Consider the following 17,360-nt stretch of genomic DNA (forward strand, 5'->3'; position numbering starts at 1 on the left):
AAGATTTTATAAACAAACTAAGATACACAACAAAAAAACACGGGGAAAACTTCTCCAGCCAAGGTGAATATCTCACTATAAACCTAAATAGATCTTAACACTAGAATGATTGTAATTGCTGTAAAAAATGAAATTCCTTGCATGATTCCTTTTTGATTTCTGGTTTTAGGATTCAATAACCACAGAAATCAAAACACTGCAAGTACACAGGAAAACTTAAACCCACCAAGTATGTAAAGAGTGCCATCTCTAAATAAATAGAATAAACTCATTTTAGGACACAATTAAGCTACAGAGTCATAGAATATCTTGGGTTGCAAGTGACCTTAATGATCATCTAGTTTCAACCCCACTGCCAAGGGCCACCTTCCAGTAAATGAGGCTGCTCAATGCCCCATCCAACTCGGTCTTGAATATTTCCAGAGAGGGCATCCACAACTACTCTGGGCAATCTGGTCCAGTGCCTCACCACATTCACAGCGAAGAATTTCTTCCTAACATCTAATCTAAACCTACCCTCTCTCGATTTAAAGCCATTCTTCCTTGCCCTTGTAAAAAGTCCCTCTCCAGCATCCTTGTAGGCTCCTTTCAGGTAAGGGAAGGCTGCAATTACATCTCCTCAAAGCCACCTCTTCTCCAGGATGAACAATTCCAGTTCTCAGCCTTTCCTCACAGGAGAGCCCCTCCATTCCTCCTCCGATTGTCTTCGCGTCCCTCCACCGGACTCGCTCCAACAGGTCGACGTCCTTCCTGTGCTGGGGTCACCAGAGCCGATGAAGCATTCCAGGTGGGGTCTCATGAGGACAAAGTATAGGGGCAGAATCACCTCCCTCAGCCTCCTGGCCACACTGCGTTTGATGCAGCCCAGGATACAACTGGCTTTCTGGGCTGTGAGCACACACTGCTAGGTCACGTCCAGCCTCTCATCTACCAGCACCCCAAAGTCCTTCTTGCTAGGGTTGCTCTTGATCTCTTCATCCCCCAGCTCATGTTGATACCCAGGCTTGTCCTGACCCAGGTGCAGCACCTTGCACTAGATCTTGTTTAAACCTCAGGAGATTCCCTGTGCTTTACCACAAAAGTGAACTATGAAGAGCCTTCTAGACTCCACATGAAAAATACAATACCTTCAAATGACCATTCCACTGAAGTTAGAATACTGTGGGTGACAATTATTAATCACGCAACATTTTCATGAACTTTATCAGCGTTGGAAGCCAATGCAACTCCCATATTTTAGAAAATTTTGTTCTCTCTTTCCCCAGTAAATGCAGATGAAATTTTCAGTTTACCTTAGTTTCAGGGCCATTTGCCTTCTTTTTGTTATCTACTGAGTGAGGCAGAGGTTCACGCTGTGACACGGGAGAACGAAATCTTGCTCTTGGTTTCTGCTGCTGCTCCTCAAACTGCTGGCTAAAACCTTCAGGTAAAGCATCTTCAAAATAAAAAACCCATGTCACAGAAAATGCCAATAATTACAGAAAGTCTTTTAAAGTGTGTTGGGAACCAACTAGAAGAACAAAACAAAATCAGAACACCTAAAATAAAAATTAGGTTTTAGCATTTATATAAGCTAGTATTTGCTTGTTGGACTTTCACAGAACTCCAAGAGCAGGAACAAGTCCATATGACTTTAAACACTAAAATATCCCAGAACCAAAAAGCTGGGAATCTAGGAGAGGAACACTATGGTGACTACCAATTTAGTGGAATAATGTATTTAATTACTACTGTGAAGCACTCCTGTGGCAGAGCATGTCCTGTTTCTCTTCTCTTATAAACTATTCTCTGTCACCCACACTCACCATCAGGAAGATTTAAACAAAGCCAGTCAAGGGCAGAGTGAAGATCACCACCATACAAAAGTGTATTTTTCATCGCTTCTTCAATGTGTTCAGTCTTGAAAGAGAATCTTTGTAAAGCCATGTATACATCCTATAAATAGAAAAAGTCAGAAAACATCAGGAGTTCATCCAGAAATGTAATATAGGTTTATAAACTTCTGTTTCCTACATATCAGGAAACTGGTTTTAAATAGAGGTAAACAACATGCACTCTTTGTATTATAAAGCTAAGCAGAAAATTGTGTTTTGCACACAGAATTTATAATATTTTCTTTGTAAATAAGCATGCATAGGTATAAATAAATCTACATTCCAGCTTCTGTAGAGAATGTAATTTTTCAGTTAAAAAAACCATACACCTACAATTTTCCAGCTAAATGGAATGAATATAGGAAACATAAAAGATTCAGATTAAGTACTATTCCTCTATCTTTTCTGAAGACTCTTGATTTTAGTTCCTGTATCCATAAAGATGTGCCTTTCCTAATAAGCATACTTGTTGATTCCACTGACTAATTGATAATGTAACTCCCGAAAAGTGTGCTGTAATGGTTCGTACTGCACACAAAAGTGTAGTATCACACATGATAAAAATGACAAAACCTAAACCTTTATTCTAAATAAGCAACGGTCGGAAAACAGAACTTCGAACTTGACCTGTAGTTTCTTTGCAGTAAGTCTTTTGGAAATCATTCCTTTGTCATCATTTTGGGTTTTATGGTCATTGATGACATCAATAATCCTTTTCTCCAAGTTACCATTTATTGTTACCTGCACAGAGAAAATCAGTTGACACAAAGTAAACATTAGAAATCTTTGAGACATATCAATACTATTCACGGCTAAGGATGTAAGAATGCAGAAATCTCTCTGCCATTCAAATTCCAGCTTCTCCAGCTTTTCATAAATGCCCTAAACATTTCTTCTGAAAGGAACACTTCTTTACTTTGGCAACCTATATGCTTTTTCTTGAAATAGAAGAGTTCATTCCTTATTACAAAGCAGGACCATTTACATTTTCAAGGAAATATCTAAAGAAATTAAAAAAAAAAATTCTACTGGAAAAACAAGGACTTTTTCCTCTACTTACAAGAGCTGGTATAAAATAATCTGAACATCAAGATACAATCTGTGACGCTCTCCTTCCTATATAACTTTAAAAATAACTTTAGTGTGGAATTCCAATATTTTTAACTTTTCCAAAGTATAAATCAAGCTTTAGTTGCTCCTGAGGTTGTTATATAAAATCTGTATTCTTTCTTTGACAGGAAGAAGAATCCATATGCACAAAAGAAACCCAAAGATAATTCTTAATAGTCTTGCATGAAAAGTATATTAAAAAAATAGACATTCTCCTATGCCATTAGTTTACCCTCCTTTCTTAAAGCACATTCAAACCCCAAAGTATCATCAGTCAATATCTAATATGTGAATGTAGGCCACCTGCACATATAAAACTGAAGAAGAGCTGAAGAAATACTTACTCAGCTAAAGCAGTACAATGAAAATCAAAGTTATTTCATGTAAAGAAGACACTCACCTTAAGAACAGATTTATCTAGATTTGCAGCAGCCCTGGAATCCGTTGCTGAACTAAAACTATAAGTTTTCGGACCTGCAAATTGCAAATAACAATCAATTGCACAAGGAGAACACAGAGAACATTGTTTATAGTAACTAAAGCAGACCCAACAAGGTTAGTACAAGCAAATACTACACTAACGTGCAGGTATAAAATGACAATTAGAATAATCAAAAAAGGCCTTAAACACAGAATAGTGAAGAAGGGTATAACACTTTGCAGACAAAATAGAAAATTCAGAGTTGCACAGCGAGAGGAAATGGGATTAACTACTCACTCTGAACACTGAACAGGGGTTGCCAAAGAGAGAAAGCGGTAGCAGATTTAAAACATGCAAGACTGTTGGGGATTTTTTTATTACGAAGTGCATAGCTATGTAACAGAACTCTGCCAGTAATGCTGTAGATAATGGACATTTACCAAGGTCCAGGGGTAGAAAAACCAGCTTTGTAGTAAAGAATCAACTGATACATGAAGGCTTTGGAAAAAAAAAGTTGCATCTGGTTCAGGAAGACCTTAAGGCGACAGCTGGTGGAGGATGTAAGATCACCCTACAGCAGTGTCACTACATGTCTGACCTACCCTTATGTAGGTAGCTGCGTTTGTCTCCTATTTAGGACGCCATGTGGTTACAGAAACATTTTGTCTGTCTAAGCGTGCTACGGTCATGACTAAATGCCTTTTATTTAGCAGCTATTATTAAAAAAACTAAGTCACAAAACTACTTCTTGCCATTGGAATGACAACACACACCTTGCTGTTGGATTCCATCACTTTCAGAACACACATACCATGTCTGGTACTGCACAGGTAGAAAGCAACTGAGCAAACCCATAGCTTATATGCCACCTTAAGTGGCTGCACACCACTCCAGAGGGAGTAGCACTGTTCACCAAGAGGCACAGATCCCTCCCAGCAGGAGCCTGGATAGCCTTGTCTGGGCTGGACTGCCTGCAGAAGGGCTCTGGGAGAGCCTGCTTCTAGATCTAGATCAGGATGGGGTGCAAGTAACTGCACTTCAGGAAAAACATGGTCACCTCTAGTCAGGAAATACGAACAGCTGCCAGCACTCACAAGTCACCCACAGGCAATGACTGGTGGGCTCACACCAGTGTTTAGAGCATACTAACTTTTCACTTACACTGACTGATTTTTCACCACAGTCTACAGCTGGGAGAGAAGTGGCCTATTTTCTGAAGGGGACTGAGCACCAGGGCCGTTGGGGGAGTGGGAGACACAAGAAATACATTGAGCAGAGCCCAGATTTGTAAATGCAGAGTACACAAATACATTCAGGAAGCTTATATTAATGGATTGCAAGACTTCTTGTTAACAAGTTGGAATCTCAGATGGCCTGGCCATTGTATGATTGCTCATGGTCTGCAACACAAACTGTTCTAATATTATAAGGTATCTGAGCTACTTCTGGCAAAGCTGGTTTATTGAAAACAGGTATCTCACAATGCTGCAGAATAATAGTTTTTTAGACTACACCCAGGACAGTCGTCCCTCGGGTCGCCCAACACTGCTGAAATGCTCTAACTGCCAACCCTGTAACTGCTCTTTCAAGACAAAAAAGCCTCCAAAATAATCCCAAATCCAGACTGTATTGGTTTTGTCAACATACAAAATGAACATCTACCTAAGAAACTCTGGGAAAAGTGCCCACCAAACACCTGCTGCACAGAAACTGCTGATAATCTAATAACAAGACTTTATGTAAGTAACACATTGACGTCAACAAGGTTCATCTGCTCAGGGACACCCCTGGGAGCAGAATCACAGACTAGTTATGGCTGGAGAAGACTTCTGGAGAACATCTAATCCAATCCCCTGCCAAGGCAGGGTCATGCAGAGCAGGTGACACAGGAACACATCCAGGCGGATTTGGAATGTCTCCAGAGAGGGAGACTCCACAAGCCCTCTGAGCAGCCTGTTCAGTCCTCTGTCACCCTAAACGTAAAGAAGTTCTGAAACTTGTTGTTTTAGTTTACGGCCACTGCTCCTTGTCCTGTCACCATGTACCACCAAAAAGAGTCTAGCACCATCCTCCTGACACCAGGCTTTAAAGGCCTGGCCGCAGTCTCTCCTCACACGAGAGATGCTCCAGATCCCTCATCATCTTTGTGGCTTTCGTCGGACCCTCTCCAATAGCTCCTTTCCTGTCCTGCGGAGCACACAACCGGGCACAGCACTCCAGACACGGCCTCACCGGGGCCGAGCGGAGCGGCAATATCACACCTCTCGACCTTCCCGGCGGGCAGGGCGGGCTGACGCCAGGCCCAACCAGCCTCGGGGTGGAGCGACTCCCCCTGCCTCTCCCGACGCCGGGAAACACCAGCCCTTCCGCGGGGCCGCCCCCTCCCCCATCCCGGCACGCTGGGGGCTCCCTGCGGGCGCTGCCCGGTCAGCGGTGCGTGCGGGCGGTACCTTGTCTGACCCGCGGGTCCCTGGCGGCGGGCGCGGGGCGGGCAGGGCCGAGCCCTGCCGGGGGCTCTGCAGGCGCGGGCCCCGCGCGCGGCGGAAGTCGGCAGGGGCTGCGCGGCGGCGGCGCGCGCGCGAGCGGTGGCTGCGGCGGCCGCGTGAGCCGCGCCACCGCGCGCTGCTTCTTGCTGCGGCCGCCCATGGCGCGCGCCGGCCCTGCGCGCCTGCGCCGATCCGGGCACCGCGCGCGGCACCGCCGACGCCGCCTCCCATTGGCCGGCATCACCTCCCGCCCACTGCGCACGCGCGCGGGCCTCGCGACCTCCTCTTCCTGCTCCGCCGGCAGGCTCGAGGTGACGGCCCAGGGTGTCGGCCCGGGGAGCGGGGCTGGGAGGGGGCCTGGGGAGCGGGCCCGGGGAGCGGGACCGGGGGTGACGACCCGGGGAGCGGGGCCGAGGGCGACAGGCCAGGGAGCGGGAGCCGGCGGGCGGCTCTGTGTGTGTCTCCCCCGGGGTGCGGCACCGGAAGGCCCCCCCGCGCGGGGCACTGCGGGAGCGCGGCGAGCATGGCGGAGGCGTTCGGGGACGAGCTTTTCAGCGTGTTCGAGGAGGACGCGGCCGCCACCGCCTCTGGCGCCAAGAAGGGCAAAGCGGGCACCGCCGAGGCCGCCAGGAGAGCGGGGTGAGGGCGCGGAGAGCGGCCGGGGTACTCTGTGGGTGGCGGCTCGGGTCGTGGCGCTGGGCCTGGCTTGTGCCGGCGGGTGGGAGCTGCTGGACACCCCCGATAGCGGGAGTCGGTGCAGCCTGAAGGGACCCAGTGTCTGAAGGGAGGGTGCAAAGAGAATGGAGCCAGGCTCTTCTTGGTGGTGCCGAGCAGTAGTACAAGAGGCAACGGTCAGAAACTGATGCACAGAAGTTTCATCTGAACTTCTTTACAGTGTGGGTGATCCAGCACAGGTTGCCCAGAGAAGTGATGAAGTCTCCCTCACAGGAGGTATTCCAAAACTGTCGGATGCAATCCTGTGCCATGTGCTCTGGGATGACCCTGCTGGATCAGGGAGATTGGACCACTGTGGGGTCTTCCAGCTGACCCGTTTTGTAGTTCTGGGACCTGCTTTCCCAAAATTTCTGGCCCTAAAGCTTCATCAGCCCAGTCTCAGTGGAAATTGGGAAGTATTGGGATGTGCTGGCCAGCTTATCTGGGAAGTGGCTTCAAATCCCCCAGCGTGTTATGTGGGTAGGGTTCCCCCGGATTGTTCCCTGAAAGCGGTGTAATCACAGTCACCATTGGGACACCTGTTTTCTTTCCTGAAAATAAGTAAGTTAAAGATACAAAGTATAATTTTTTTGTCTGTTTATGTTGCAGGAAAGGATCGGAAGAAAAACCTTCAGTACCAGCCACAGGGAAGCCGAAAAGGGACGTTGAGGTTGATAGTACAGAAGTTGTTGTTTCGGGAAAGAAGCCAAAATTGGAAGATGTTGTATCAGAAGATGCTAAGTAAGTGCCCAACTTAATGTGTAAAATAGTCCCAGCAAGCCATACTGGTTAGCCATTGCTGGTTGTGAACAGTCAATATAAAGCAGTTTTGCACTGTTTTCAAAAAAAGATGAATTTTTGCATGAAAATTTGCATTTCCATCATCTGTTTTAAGTGAGGATGTGCTGCTAGTGCAGTCTCAGCACTGATGAGCACTGGGCATGCTTAGAATAAAAGTACAGACGTTCATGTATTTATTCATGTGTTTAGCATTTATCATGTTTGTAAGTGCAGAGTTATGCATTTGTGGGTACTCATGAATTGGGGGTTCTTGGTCAAAGCTGTCGTGTTGATTCCACACACAGCAAGAGATGAGCAAGTACATGTGTACCGTGCCACTGAAAAACATAATTGGCTTGGGATTCTATGGATACTGTGGGATAATTAGAAAGAGTAATTTTGCCAGTAATTTTGCCAGAAACAAGACTTTTGAGGCATGTAAGGTGGTAACTGCAGCAAATATTTGGAATCTTGGTTACAGACATGCGCTTAAATTTGAGCATAAATGTCAGGTATTTGACGTGGATAGAGGGGTATACTTGGACATATCAGCAACTGGGGAGATGACACAGCTGAAGGGAAGCCAGAATGCCATTTCTGTACTGTAGGATCTGCATAGCTATCCCTTTTTTCTTTCCAGAACTTCATGACTGATATTATGAGGTGTTTTGAAAATAGGTGGAACAGGCAGTACAGGCACTTTTTCGTATTATTGTGTCTTAAGAGGTTCATGGAAACTCAAAAGCTAATGTTGATTCAGAAAATTAGGAGGGTTCATGGAAAAAACCCTCATCCAGACCTGCCAAATGCAGGTGTGCACTTCCTGCTCAAGATGCACAAAACTGTACTGCAGAAATATAACATATGTATTTGCTGTGCTCTTATGCTGTTTTCTGGGTGATGTGTTACTGACTTCTGTCAGGCAGAATTCTGGTCTGGGTTGTCAACTGGTCTTGCATATTAATTTTTTCTAAGTTGGAAGTAAGATTTTCTGTGAGAAGGTCATGAGAAGACTTCTCAGAGCACTGTAAACAAAGGGTATAGAAGCAAGAGAAAACTAGAGCCAACATTTTAAGTCAATTTCTGTATTAGTGGTATCAGCAGAGTATTTATTTGCCCACAGTAGCTTATAAAATCCTCAGGAAAATAAAGTTTCATGCAGTGAGACTGTAGTCCCTCCTTGTGGCCGTGAAAGAAGGAACTGGTAAAGAAATTGGGCCTTGTCTTCAGGCAGCTGCTTGGGATGATGCAGGCTGCTGTTATTCTGTGTCATGACTAGCAGCAGGAATACAGGTCTTGAATTTCGCTTTGGTTTATATTGGAAAAAGTCCCCATTTAGTCATAAAACTTTATATGAGCAAATGAGATCCAAGTGCTGTGGTGCAAGATTTAAAGCAGTAGCTAAAGTAAATTTATGTAGCAGCAAAATCTTAACTTACAGATATTAGTCCTAGTAGTAGTCTCTACTGACTGTCCCTGTCAAGACTGCATATTTTCTTCGTGTCGCAGTTGAAGTAGAGGTGAAATTCAAGATGTTCGTGTTTATAAAGAAAGCGGAATTTTTGAATGCTTTTCAGTGATCCTAACTCATGTGGTTTTAGTCTGGCAGACCTGATGCCTCAAGTGAAGGTACAAGCTGTGGAAACTGTTGAAGGCTGCACACATGAGGTAAGTGCAGTGAAAATGCACATGAAAAACATAGGCTTGTTTCATATAATTGTATTTATTAATGCTATTAATAGTGTTGTTTATTCCACTTTTAATTATTGTATCATAGAATTGCAGATTCATTGCAGCAAAGTGAGAGAAGGAGCATCGTTGGGGCAGGAGAGTAGAGAAATTGGTTGAAAAATTCGTAATAGGATTTGACACATGAGCTCACAGAAACAGGGCAACAGAAATTCAAGTTAGTTTTTATACACTTGATGCTACCAGACATCACTGCAGTGAACAGAGAATTCTGCAACTGTTTTTATTTTAAATGTATTTTATAGGTTGCACTTCCAGCAGATGAAGAATTCACAGGTCTGAAGCCACGAACTGGGAAAGCTGCAAAAGTATGTGGTAGATTGCATTTCTTTTTTTTTTTTTTTTTTTGTACATGCTTTGGATAGTAGATAAGAGTAGAGCAAAAAATTATGAACTTTGTCAGTAAGGTCTGGAGAAGACGGCCTGTCATAAGTACAATGTTTCTATATTTAAAATTTGGTAGAGAAAATTATATCGTTGAATGGGGTGGTTAGGCTGCTATGTCAGTTCTTTTTGCAACATCAAGTGGTGGCATCGCTGTAGTTTCTCTTCCTAAATTAGTAAACTAGAGAAAATTCAGTCATCGGGGCAAGAGTTTAATTTGATATGACGTCAAGACATAAGCAAAGATCTTAGGTGTGCTATTAGATAAAAATATTTAAATACAAAGTCATTGCAGAATACAGGACTAAGATCAGCTGAAATTACAAATATCTGTAGGATTTCTGCCTCTAATTTGCACACTAGATCAGTCAGAAAATTAATTAGATGTAACTCTGTCTTAACATTATGTAATGTTTTTGCTTTTTTTCTTTCTAGGAATATCCATTTATTCTTGATGCTTTTCAGAGAGAAGCCATTCTTTGTGTAGATAACAACCAGTCTGTATTAGTGTCCGCTCATACATCAGCTGGTAAAACTGTTTGTGCTGAGTAAGTAATTTTCCAACAACCTCTAATAGAAGCGTGTGATGTTTGTTATGTCATTTTGTTACACCATCAGTAGCTATTGTGTCCCAGTTTCTTGATGCTATGTTCAGTCCATAGGTGTTAGAACTAAATTGGCCACTCTTAAATATAATAATTACATTTTTCATCTCGTTTACTGGGCAGTGAAAGGCTTAATTTGTGTTTAAGCTAAACTTCTGTTTTTGAACTAGCTGTCAGGATCTTATTGTATAGATCGAAGAGAAAGTTTCTTCAATACCGATTTGCATAAATCTGGAAAAAAATACCTTTTTTTTCTAGCTCCTGTCTATAACTAATAAGGACTTTCTTGTGTGTGGTTTTTTTTTTTCTTTTATCAGAAGCACTCGTTTGATTTAGTTTGCAACTTAAGTGTCTTTCAGGCAAGAACTTTTTAAAAGCTAGTGTATGTTTTCTGTCAGGGTTTGGTCGGACAGTGGAGTGACTTTGCTGACCTGAAGTAAAAAGGGAGATGTACTTGAAGATATATTATAACATGGACTCAAATAATAGTAGTTTTGTTGTGAGACAGTGACAGTTTTTTAGTTAAACCAGATGAGCTCTAGTGTCCTTAAAAATCAGTTAGGTTGGTGTAAAGGATTCTTTACTCTCCAGAGAGGCATATGTAGTTGAGTTAAGAGTGTGCTGAATTTAATCTAGATATGAAATGGAGGATTTATTAGAGCATGGGTTCAAATGCTGCATATCATTTTACTGGTTCTGAATTGCATAATTTATTTTGCTTTTAAGCAGGAGGTTGGAGCAAAGTAATATGCTCTGAATGTCTTCCTGAAAACTCTAATATGTACAGTGTTTGAATTCAGGTATGCAATTGCTCTGGCTCTGAGAGAGAAGCAGCGTGTGATATTCACAAGTCCAATTAAAGCTTTGAGTAATCAGAAGTACCGTGAGATGTATGAAGAATTTCAGGATGTTGGTTTGATGACTGGAGATGTTACCATTAATCCTACAGCTTCTTGTCTGGTAATGACAACCGAGGTAAGATCAGACATTGATTCGTGATCTGTGTATTTTCTTCTACCTTTTTTGATTTGGAAGGTCTGATATTAAAACATTAAAGTTACCCAGTTAGGGTAGAAAGTCTTCTAAAGTTTGTTATGAATGTTATTGCATGTTTTAACTTTTGATTATTTAAAAAGTGAGGTAAATTGCTGTGAATTCATGCTTTTGAACAGTCAGTCAGGAACTTTATTGTGGAGAGAGTCAGAACTATTTCCCTGAGTGCTCAGGACACTGACTTTTCTTTGGATAGATGTGAAAAGCTGACAGTCATACTGTGGGGTCAGTGTTTTGTTCTAGGGAGGCAAAATGGGAAGAGCAAAATCATGGAGGGATAGTTGAGTGGCTCACACCAGATCCTAGAACTCCAGGAATATGCAGCTTTTAACTTTTGGTAACACAAAACACTGTTGACAGAGTTTTGTCATATTTCTGTTGTAGAAATCTGTCCAACCATGAGTCTCAATTTTCCTCTTTTTGTCTTTACCTCAAAGGAGCAGACAGAACTTTAGTAGGGAAAGATTGGGGTAGAGAGACTGGATGATTTGATTTCTGATGAAAGATTTCCTCTTAATTGCAGGGGGTTATGTATTAGGATGAGGGGAAAAGAAGGCTTGGCAGAAGGGCATCTGTAGACCTGTAACAATTATGCTGACACACAGTAGCTGGGAGCAATATGTTTTATTCTTTCATGTTCCTTTAGTGTTCCTTGCAGGGAAACCTCTTCTTCTCATGTAGTGAGATTTGTTAGATTGAATCAACTTGGAAAGCATCTAAGAACCTATCTAAAATAGCATCTAAAATGCTTTTAGGTGTTGTGCCAAGTAAGATTTCATACTGGCATATAAATGTGAACCAAAAATTCTGGCAGTTTTTTACTGACATGTATGTAATGTGACTATTATTTTGTGTGATGGAACTCAATTCTTTTTTTTTTTTCTAGATTTTGAGAAGTATGCTCTACAGAGGTTCCGAGGTTATGCGGGAAGTCGCATGGGTTATTTTTGATGAAATTCACTACATGAGAGACTCAGGTATCCTATATGTACTCTGTCTTTTCAAGAAATCTTATTTTTTCCTGAAAACATTTTCTTTTCCTTTTGAAGAATTGTCTTATTTTCTCTCTTTTAAAATAAGAGAGAGAATATTATAAATTTATTATAAATCTATAAGAATTTGTTTCTTGCTGAATGTATATAATTACTATGTGTTGCAGTTTGCATTTTCTCGTCCAAGGCAAAAGCAACTTTGAGGGCATTTGATATATCCCACTTGTTTTAGTTTTTGTTTTATTCTGTATTTACATGTGCTGTTCTTTGGCTTCAGGAATGAAAAACATACTTTGATGCCATAAATTTCTCATGTGAATTTTCCATTTTCAGAACGTGGTGTGGTTTGGGAAGAGACAATTATTTTGCTCCCTGACAATGTACATTATGTGTTCCTTTCTGCAACTATTCCAAATGCCCGGCAGTTTGCTGAATGGATCTGCCATCTTCACAAACAGGTTGTGTTTTTTTTTCATGTGCTACACCTCCAACCAATCTTTGTTTTTTGACATAAAACGGTATGGCTGATAACACCTGGGCCTTTGAGTGTCTTTTTAGTCATGTCATTGCTTACAGATGATAGCAGATCACTCCTGGCTTCTGTAGTTGTAGTCTTACTTTTGCAGTTCTACTGCCTGTTGGTTAGAGATGTTTCTTTAGTGGTGTTTTTTCCCACAGTTATTTAGGTACCTGCCTGATTTCAACAAACATTCTGAATTATGAAACATGATGAGTGTACAGTAATTTTCTGAGCTGATTAACAAGGTTATTGGGAGAAATTTTTTGAGGAACTCTGTAAAAATACCATGCAGGGATCAAAAGTAAATTTTAAATCCATAGGAAATACTATATATGCTCACAAAGTGAGAAAAAAAGAGATATGTAAGAAATCTGTCTTGTCCTGTAACCTTTAGGGTTTTAATTCTGGATTTTTTTCAAGACTTGCTTTTGTAGTGAACAATTTGTGAATTAGAATTGGGGAATTTAGTATCAACAAGAGGCTGGTCCAGTTTTAAAAATATCCCAGAGACTGATTCTTATATTGTGATGAAGGGAGTGTAGTCTAAGACACGTCTATTTAAGCTTGGCACAAAACCTTGATTTCATTTTGCAGAACACTTGATCATAGCTGATCAGTGATCAAAGCAGATTTAGGTAACATTTAATGTTTTAAAGGAAGTGTTTTGTTTGTTTTTTCCTTAAGGAGGCTTTCTCTATCCGGTGAAACCTTAAATGTTCATAAAAGTGTACTGTGAGCCTCTTTTAGGTGTTTAAGAAAAACTTCAGGGTTTTTTACAAAAGAAAGTTAACAGTTTTTCCTTTGATTATAGAAGATGTTAATATTGTGAGTTTGTCTAATAATGCAGAAGGAAATATTACCTGTCTTACTTTCTCTCACAAGAGGGAATTTCTATAGCCAACTTGTGTTCTAAAGCATTTGCAAACTTTCATTTTCCTAAAGAATGTCATTAATACAAAAGCCGTATTCGGGAAAGAAAATTTATTATGTTACACTGAGAGCCTTACTTTCTGGCCTTTAGAGAGCTGTATTTTAGTAGTAATGTATTGGCTTTTCCATCAGGCGATTTTTAAAATGCAATTATAAAATATTTATGTGAACTCTTTTTTCTTTATAGCCTTGCCATGTGATTTACACTGACTATCGACCCACTCCACTGCAACATTATATATTCCCAGCAGGAGGAGATGGACTCCATCTGGTTGTGGATGAAAATGTAAGCAAAATTCAGTTTGTTTTCCATACTCAAAAAACTTCAGCTCTTGCAAAATTTGAATAGGCTGCATAAAGGATGTTTTTGTTAAAATTAAGTACAAGTGAGTAGTTATGTTCTCTGAATTGCTCTTAGATTTTTGGAGTGTTATACAAGAAACTGGTTATCTAATGTCATACAGGCAGCTGAGTAATAGTTCCCTGAAATGTCGTAAGTGCCCACATCCTTGCTTTGTTTTCAAAATTGCATACTGCTTTCTGTAAATCTGCAAAGTAGTTGATATTCCTTGTACTGTTTCTCACTCAAAAAGTAGCAGCATGTAAATTTTACGTTGGTAGAGGGTGCAAAATATTTTTGTTCCTTTAGGTAATTTTGAACTAACAGCTTGTTTAAAATTCATCGTCAGCTTGCTCAAGAATAGCTAATACCATAAACAGCACTATTGTGCTTGAAGCTAGACCTGGTTTTGGGCAGTGCAGTTTATGTGGATGTTCCTAAAAGTCAATTTTGGTATTGTGCCATTTGGCATGTGTGGCGTGATTGATGGTGTGATGGTAGGAGCGATGGTAGGAGCAATGGTAGGAGCAATAAGCAGGAACTTCAGAGACACCAGTGTAATTCTGAGCTGTGACATGACCTAGTTAACTCTCTTGCCAGCTTATGAATTGTTTTTGTTCCTCTGCCTGAGTATGTGGGGTAATGGTACTGGCTGTGCTAAACAGAAAGTATTTTTAAGTGGACTGTGTAAGAAGTAACAACTAACAAAGGTTGTGTTTTACCTCTAGGGAGATTTCAGAGAAGATAATTTTAATACAGCAATGCAAGTGCTTAGAGATGCAGGTGACTTAGCAAAAGGGGACCAGAAAGGTAGGAAAGGAGGAACAAAAGGTGAGTTTGAATCCTATTCTGAGATAACTTTTTATATATGTAATACTACAAAGTTATATGCAACTTGTGCTTGTGTTTTAATTACTCAATAAGACTTTGTTTTTTGTAAAATTTAATTTAAATTAATGTACTCTCTCTGCAGGTCCTTCAAATGTTTTTAAGATTGTGAAGATGATCATGGAAAGGAATTTCCAACCTGTGATTATTTTCAGCTTCAGTAAGAAAGACTGTGAAGCCTATGCACTTCAGATGACAAAGTTAGATTTCAATACAGGTGGAGTTAATTCAATACAATTTCATTCAGAGATGTAGTGTAATGTGAAATGTTACTTTTCCTTAGGAACTGTCTGTGTAAAAACAGATGAAAAGTACACATTTACTATGCCAGTACGTCAGGCTGTTTTCAGTAAGAAACTCTTGGTGCACAAGGAGTATTTGGTCTCCACAGTGTTGAACAGTTACTCTGTTTTAAACTCCACTTCTTTCTACAGTAACATGTTTATTATAATAATAGCACAAGAGTTCCTAGAAAATTCTGTATATAATGGGAGAAGACTGATCATAACAAAAGTATTTCCCAAAATTTTCGTGTTATGTCCACTTCAAAAATGAGTATTCTCTCAAAGTCCAAATAACTGTATAAGAAACCACTAGACGGTTCTTTCTCAACTATGCAATCCAGTTTATTTCTCTCCTTCTTCCCCCTTCTCAAAAGTGAAAAACAAAATGTAAACAAAGAATAATTTTATTTTATTTGGACTAAGACCACACTTGCCAAATAAGTTTAAGTTCATTGGTTTTCAGAAATCTAAGGAGTTGTAACAAAAATAAGGAATTTGTTGTAAATCAATGTATTGTTTCACATTTGTGAACTATTCAGAGTTCTTGCTTGCTTACTTGCTCCAATCTTTGCATGTTTTGATTGTGTTGCAGAATAATGTCGGTGTTTCTGTCAGAAAATTTAAAGATGTGCATAAGTGCAGAGATACATTTTCATATATTTTCTTCAGAGTCACGCCTTTGAGTGTATTTTCTTTGTATTTGTGCAACTTAGTATAAAGGGTGTAAACTTTGAGAGTTAATAGGGAAGAGCCTCTGCGTCAGTGCAAACATGGACTAGTGGTTGGAAGAGAAATGAGGAGGTTTATGTGATAGATTGGTAGTACATAAAATTGTAATTCCCAAGTTTGGAAGCAGCAGAAGTTTGGGTTATTCTGACAGGTTCGTTCTGTGTTCCTTTTTCCTGGTCATCTACTTCTGGTTACTGTTAGGGTTCTTTAGGCTCATTGCAGTATTGGTTATTTGACCCAGAGTGGGAGGTTTTGTTTAGACTTCACAGTCTTCCATGCTATTTTTGTTGTAAACTTTCATAAATATTAGAATGTGGTAGCACTTTATTTACATATGGTATTAGCCTTCTACATTTTTAATAACTTACTGATTGCCTTCTTAGATGAAGAAAAAAAGATGGTTGAAGAAGTGTTCAATAATGCAATTGATTGTCTGTCAGATGAAGACAAAAAGCTTCCTCAGGTGAGTGGAAGTTGAATAGGGTTCTTTTGAATAGGGTTGAATTGCTGCTCTCCTGTTTTCTGCAACTTTTGTGGCTGTGGATCTTTTGTAGAGGGTACAGAAATTTTAAAACTGAGTAATCTCATTCATCTCCCTGGGTTTTAGTATCTCTTTCATTGCACCTTGTCATTATGAAATAGGTGATTAGGATTCCTTCCAGTTGTGATTCCAGCAAATGACATATGCCAGAATTACCAATGGAGTCCTTGCCTCGATTTATTTTTTTCTAATTATGATTTTAAGTAAGCATAAGAGCTTATAAAGACATAGACCTGAGTTTAAACTGTCTGGAAATAGTTCAGGAGAGAGTGCAGTATGAACTTAACGGTTATTGGCGTCTGAAGCTTTCAAGAAGTTGCGGTGATGCATCTGCAGTCTAATTTATTGTACAATGACTAAGCATAGTGACATTTTCCCATCCTTACAGTGGAAAAATACAAGCTTCTAAATGGACAGAATATTACAAGATTCAGTACTTTTGTAACAAAAACTATCATTTCTTTCTAACCCCCTTTTCTGTTGATACGTGTCCACCATGTCTTAATGGTGTGATCTTTATTGTGAATGTAACAGTTTCTCCTTACAAAAAAACCAGCCATTTAATTTTTGACCATGCCTGGTTGGTTTGATTTCCACATACCTGTTTCATAAATATGGAAAAAATCCAGAAAATAAGGATCCATTGTGTGTGCTGGTTTTTTTGATAAGCTTAAAAAGTGGCATTGTTATCCTAGTTATCTATTTTAGTATCTGTGTATTCTCAGAATTGGGTTTGGGGTGAAAACCAAGTGTTAACAGATTGTTAATAAAAATCTTTGTTGTCAAAGGAAAAAAACAGACAGAAAGCTAAGTTTACTTAAGTATTTGTTTGAAGTATAATGCTCTTAGAATTAGAAGAATTTGTTTCAGTCATTAGCAACCTGAATTTCATTGTCTGGCTATGTGCTAACTTCACTGCTTTTACAGCACATCCCAATAAGTGAAATTATGGCAACTAAA

The 17,360-nt window shown here is 40.3% G+C and overlaps 2 protein-coding genes across 2 annotated transcripts in view; one reads left to right on the forward strand and one right to left on the reverse strand.

Moving 5' to 3' along the window:
• Positions 1–6,051, reverse strand: part of DHX29 (DExH-box helicase 29) — a 31,523-nt gene extending 25,472 nt beyond the window's left edge. The window contains 7 exon segments of the mRNA XM_050328570.1: positions 1,293–1,435; positions 1,806–1,935; positions 2,502–2,615; positions 3,385–3,458; positions 5,856–5,949; positions 5,951–6,024; positions 6,027–6,051. Coding sequence (XP_050184527.1) covers positions 1,293–1,435; positions 1,806–1,935; positions 2,502–2,615; positions 3,385–3,458; positions 5,856–5,949; positions 5,951–6,024; positions 6,027–6,051 — 654 coding nt within the window.
• Positions 6,052–6,339: 288 nt separating this feature from the next.
• MTREX (Mtr4 exosome RNA helicase) overlaps positions 6,340–17,360 on the forward strand; it is a 39,446-nt gene continuing 28,425 nt past the window's right edge. Inside the window, exons 1-12 of the mRNA XM_050328573.1 lie at positions 6,340–6,530; positions 7,215–7,346; positions 8,987–9,053; positions 9,380–9,442; positions 9,954–10,066; positions 10,924–11,098; positions 12,063–12,153; positions 12,502–12,626; positions 13,806–13,904; positions 14,687–14,789; positions 14,932–15,063; positions 16,243–16,322. Coding sequence (XP_050184530.1) covers positions 6,415–6,530; positions 7,215–7,346; positions 8,987–9,053; positions 9,380–9,442; positions 9,954–10,066; positions 10,924–11,098; positions 12,063–12,153; positions 12,502–12,626; positions 13,806–13,904; positions 14,687–14,789; positions 14,932–15,063; positions 16,243–16,322 — 1,296 coding nt within the window. The 5' untranslated portion in view covers positions 6,340–6,414. The remainder of the gene's footprint in view (positions 6,531–7,214; positions 7,347–8,986; positions 9,054–9,379; positions 9,443–9,953; positions 10,067–10,923; positions 11,099–12,062; positions 12,154–12,501; positions 12,627–13,805; positions 13,905–14,686; positions 14,790–14,931; positions 15,064–16,242; positions 16,323–17,360) is intronic.

The sequence above is a fragment of the Myiozetetes cayanensis genome, unplaced genomic scaffold (genome assembly GCF_022539395.1).
Source record: "Myiozetetes cayanensis isolate MyiCay16 unplaced genomic scaffold, myiCay2020 scf4, whole genome shotgun sequence".
Taxonomy (NCBI): domain Eukaryota; kingdom Metazoa; phylum Chordata; class Aves; order Passeriformes; family Tyrannidae; genus Myiozetetes; species Myiozetetes cayanensis.